The sequence below is a fragment of the Notothenia coriiceps genome, unplaced genomic scaffold (genome assembly GCF_000735185.1).
Source record: "Notothenia coriiceps isolate Sejong01 unplaced genomic scaffold, NC01 NC01_scaffold00015881, whole genome shotgun sequence".
Taxonomy (NCBI): domain Eukaryota; kingdom Metazoa; phylum Chordata; class Actinopteri; order Perciformes; family Nototheniidae; genus Notothenia; species Notothenia coriiceps.
The window spans coordinates 1-4552 of NW_011348582.1; the positions used below are offsets into that span (position 1 = coordinate 1).

General features: G+C 41.9%; 1 protein-coding gene across 1 annotated transcript; it reads right to left on the bottom strand.

Moving 5' to 3' along the window:
• Positions 1–3701: 3701 nt before the first annotated feature.
• LOC104949292 (isocitrate dehydrogenase [NADP] cytoplasmic-like) lies at positions 3702–4004 on the bottom strand (the record flags this gene model as incomplete). The annotated part of the gene is made up of 1 exon (XM_010775629.1): positions 3702–4004. A coding segment is annotated over one exon (303 nt), but the record flags the coding sequence as incomplete, so codon positions are not given.
• Positions 4005–4552: the final 548 nt, after the last annotated feature.

Below are 4552 nucleotides of genomic sequence, written 5' to 3' on the forward strand. Positions count from 1 at the left end.
TTCTTCTTCTGCTTTGGGTTTACTGGCAGGCCGCAAACAACTTCACGGCGTATACTGGCGCCCAAAATCCCCGGCCGGAAGTCCCCGGTTGTTGGGGACTGGCTTTCAGTAGAAGCTGCTGGGACTCCCAGCAGCTTCTACTGAAGCTTTCCGAGTAAATCGCCAGAACGCCGACACCCCCTTATCTCCACCGCTCACATGTTTTATTTTGTGTTGCCATAAGTTAGTCTCTCTGCGTTTCTGCGCTGGGCTAATGCTAATGCTAATAAAATGGTGGCTTCACAACACTTTTTTTGAGTTTTACGGGGCGTGGTTCACAATCCGCCCAGCCTATCAGAAATATAGCTCTTTTCTCACAAGAGAGCCGCATGAGAGTCCCTGCTCTCTAGCAGGGACGGAAAAGGGGGTAAAAAGGTTCTCATTAACTAATTTTAGTTCCGGCTCTTTTTGGTGTGAACGCGACATTTCGGAACTATATCGGAACTAAAGTGGGAAAAGTACTCCGGTGTGAACGCGGCTAATTGTATTTGCCTCGTTGGAGACCGTTTTAATGGTAGGGTTAGGGAACAGGCTTGTTACTGGTGTTCAAGGTTAACAAATGAACATCAGCAGGATTTCAGTCAGCGGGATATTAAACAATATTGAGATAACACAGAAATCACACGAGAACAACGACCACGAAGGACGACCGCTTCTTGTCTTTTGGTACTATGAGAGGGTATAACATGTTTCTCAGGGTGTCTAACATATCAACTGCTTCGGTCCCCATTCAACTGTGGTTTAATCTTTCAGGTCCACCCTTTTTTCCAGCAGCTAACTTTGCTGGTATTCGCGGGGTCTGGAAGTGTCTTGTTTATGACGTTCAGAGACAGCTTTTGAAAGATATGAATGAATTATTTCCTATAAATGATTGTTGGCTCAAAGTTACAAAATAAGAGCCATGACCGCTCTGCAGCAGTGGAGTCAGCTGAGGCTTTAACGTGCACACCTCTGACATCCAGAGGACATTATATATATTATAACTGACAGCTGTGTGACACTTCCCCTGCATTACTCTCACCCGAGTGTAGAGCTGTTGATCCGACCGTATGATATAAATCTGTGATTGCTGCAACTTGTCGGGGCTGTAGAGGTAGAACATTATGGTCCAAAGGCTGATGCAATAGAATTATTGACTACGTCTCTCCTGACAACCAGACAAGGTCTCACATTAACTCATACCTGAGCTGGCAGCCCGGCAGCAGTCGGTTTCTCACAGAGCTTTGTGTTTGAAATCATGCTTCAGTCACAGTGGGGGTTCTGTGAGATAATCAGGTGTCTCTGCACTCAGATAAAGACTCCCACAGTCGCTCCTTTCAAAATCCAAAGATTGAAAGGCTTTTTTTGTCATACGCATAATCGCTCAAGTGTAGGCAATGAAAGAGGCTTCTCACACAGTGCCACATACCATATAACCAGACATGAAGAGGACACAAAGCGGAGTGTAAGGAAAGCAACTGTGTTGAGTGTAAGCTCTAATCCTGCTGATATTTCTGAGGATCATTTCAACCTCATGTGAGGCTAGACATGAATGTGTATAGCTGAGACTTTGAAGTGTAATATTAGGACGTTTGATCTCCACCTGATCTCCAGAAGGGCCGAGGAGTTCAAAACTTTGAATCCCTATCTGATCAAATCAGATTTGGATGTTGGGGAGTTCAAAACCAAAAAACAGGATTAGGATCACTTTGATATCCGATCAGATCAGGAAATCCGATCCAAGCTTTAATCTGGATCAAATCTTCAAAACGGGTAGTTCAAACCAAACACAGGATTGGGATCAGTTTGATCCCAAAAAACTGGATTATCCTGATCCCACCAAAGGGGTGGATTTCCAGTGGATTACCAGAGCAAAATGTACTGTACAATTTATTTTAAAATATGTTTCAATTTAAATAAGATGGCAAAGTTTGTTAACTGAAATAATACACAATTTTTAGCCTTCATGGGAAATAAATTTTATTTTTTCCATTTTTGCTCACGTTTGTGGTGGCCTATTTTGTTTTCAACCAAATGTTGATGACATAAATGTTTATGCTCATAAAAGTATCACAGCAAAGATTGTCAATCACAAATGTAATTTAGATTAAAGTAAAAATATCTTCAACAAAAAAAAAGTCCATCATCTGTCATCACCTTTCAAATAAAAAAATATAATTAGACATTATAGATGTCTCTGCAATGTGGTCTCTTGTCTTCCTTGTATTATTTTTCATATCCACTAGATGGCGATCGGTAGGATTAAAGCACTGATATTCAGGATCTAGTCATCTTGAAAAATCGTAATCTGGATCAGGGTGATCCTATCCTGAATTGCTTTGAACTCCAGGGACAACATTTGGCCGACTTGTCTGATCCTAGATCACAAAAAATGGGATTTCAAAATGAGATCGGATCTGATTGAGATTAAAAGTTTTGAACTCCTGGGCCCAGAAGTCGTAGGATGAATAAAATATGAATCTATTGACACCTGTATGTTTGTGGGCTGAGTGTCTATCTTTGCAGCGCCCAACTCCTGTGTAATCCAAAAATAGGCAAAGGTGTGGTTCATGGCTAGCAGCTAGCCCCCTGTGGCCGTACCCACCTGTAGGGATGGGTACCGAGCCCCGGTATTAAACGGGTCCCGGGGCTGAATTATTAAAGACCGTGGTACCGTTAAGCTCCGACGTTATCGGTCTTTTTATCGGTACTGGAGACATCTAAAAATATATGTCATAATTATTGCTACACAAACATTATATTGCAGTTTTAGTGTCGCCAACAGTTTCTAATACGCAAAAAGACTGCAAAATGCGTCTGTGATTATTTTTTGTATTTTCTATCTTTCCAATCCAGTCGAGCGATCTCTCTCCCCCGCCTGCTTGGGAGGGGGCGGGGCAGTTGACACACGCACGCTGCTCAGCTGCTACATGCAGCAACACACTGCGGAGATGGCGGTAAGAACGCGCTCCGACGTGTGGTTAAACTTTACCTGCCTCGATGTGGACGATGCTCGTTACCAAAAGTGCAATAAGAGTTTAGCATGTAAGGGCGGTAACACGAGCAATTTGTCTAAACATTTAGCAAAAGTGCACCACATTCAGACGGAGGAATGCACCGGGTTCGACTGTCTTTCTAGTAGCTCTGTAGCCCCATCCACGAGTAACGTTTCCACGTCAGGTGTTATGTATGCTAGCAGCAACACATGGAGTTAACTACATTATACAAACATGGGTTAATGATTAGAGAGGTAACTGAGTTATTTATTTTGTTAAAGTTTCAGCTATTCTGTTTACAGTTCTGTCATCAGATTATTTAATACGATTTGTTAAAGCATTGTTGTTTCTTTTGATGTGAAATATTATGTATTTGATTTAAATAAAAAGCAATGTTAGTTTTGTTCACAATTTGTTTACCTTTTTTTTCTCAGAAATAACCGATAAAAGTACCGTTAAAAGACCGGACCGATAAGTGGTATCGATAAAAGTAGTAGTACCGTTAAAACCTTAACGATACCCATCCCTACCCACCGGTCACTCTAACCCTTAATTATACATAACTTTAAGCCTTAATAACAAAAGTTATACAGAACCCATTTTTTCTTAACTTTCTTAATTTCTTCTAGATTTTCTAATATCGCAGACAAGAACCTTTTCGATTTCCCTAAAGCATTCCAACAGTACCTGGTCTCCGTGTGCGTGCCTGCCGATGACGATGGGCTTGGTCCAGCCGGGCACCAGGCGGGGGATGTTCTTGCAGAGGATGGGCTCCCTGAACACGGTTCCTCCCAGGATGTTCCGGATGGTGCCGTTTGGAGAGCGCCACATCTGCTTCAGCTTGAACTCCTCCACGCGGTTCTCGTCTGGCGTGATGGTGGCACATTTGATGCCCACGCTGTAACGCTGCACCGCCTCCGCCGCCTCCACCGTGATCCGGTCGTCTGTCGCATCGCGGCTCTCCATACCCAGGTCATAGCTGCACAGAAAGAGACAAAGATGAGGGAGTTTAGTTCATGTTGCAGTAAAGAAAACATCCTCTCAGTCAACACTGAGCTGATTCCAGATCAGATGCACGCTGAAGGCTCTGTGAGCAGCTTTTCTCTCACTGATCGTGCTGCTATGTTAAATGTTTGTTGTTCATGTGTTGTGTCTTGATATGTGTCTGTTGATGTTAAACCAATCAAGTGTTATCGTATCGTTCGTCCTGGAAATGTGTTCAAATGTCCTACACCTATGTAAGCAACACCATACTTTTTTCAAGACTTTATTTTGAGGCATATAAACATTTTTAAAATCGTTTCTCAAGAACAAACAGAGTGCTAAACTTCAGGAACGATCAGTGAACTTTAATCTAAAATAATGTGGAAAGTAGCCTGGATATATTTGATAAAAGTGCAAATAAACAGGCCTAAGAATAAACCAAATATTTAATGGGAGCTCCGATTAATTGACACTTCCGTAATGTTTTTATATTTTTCAATTGTACATTTGTATTTCAACATGTATATTTTCTACTTTTTTTAAATGCCATTTTA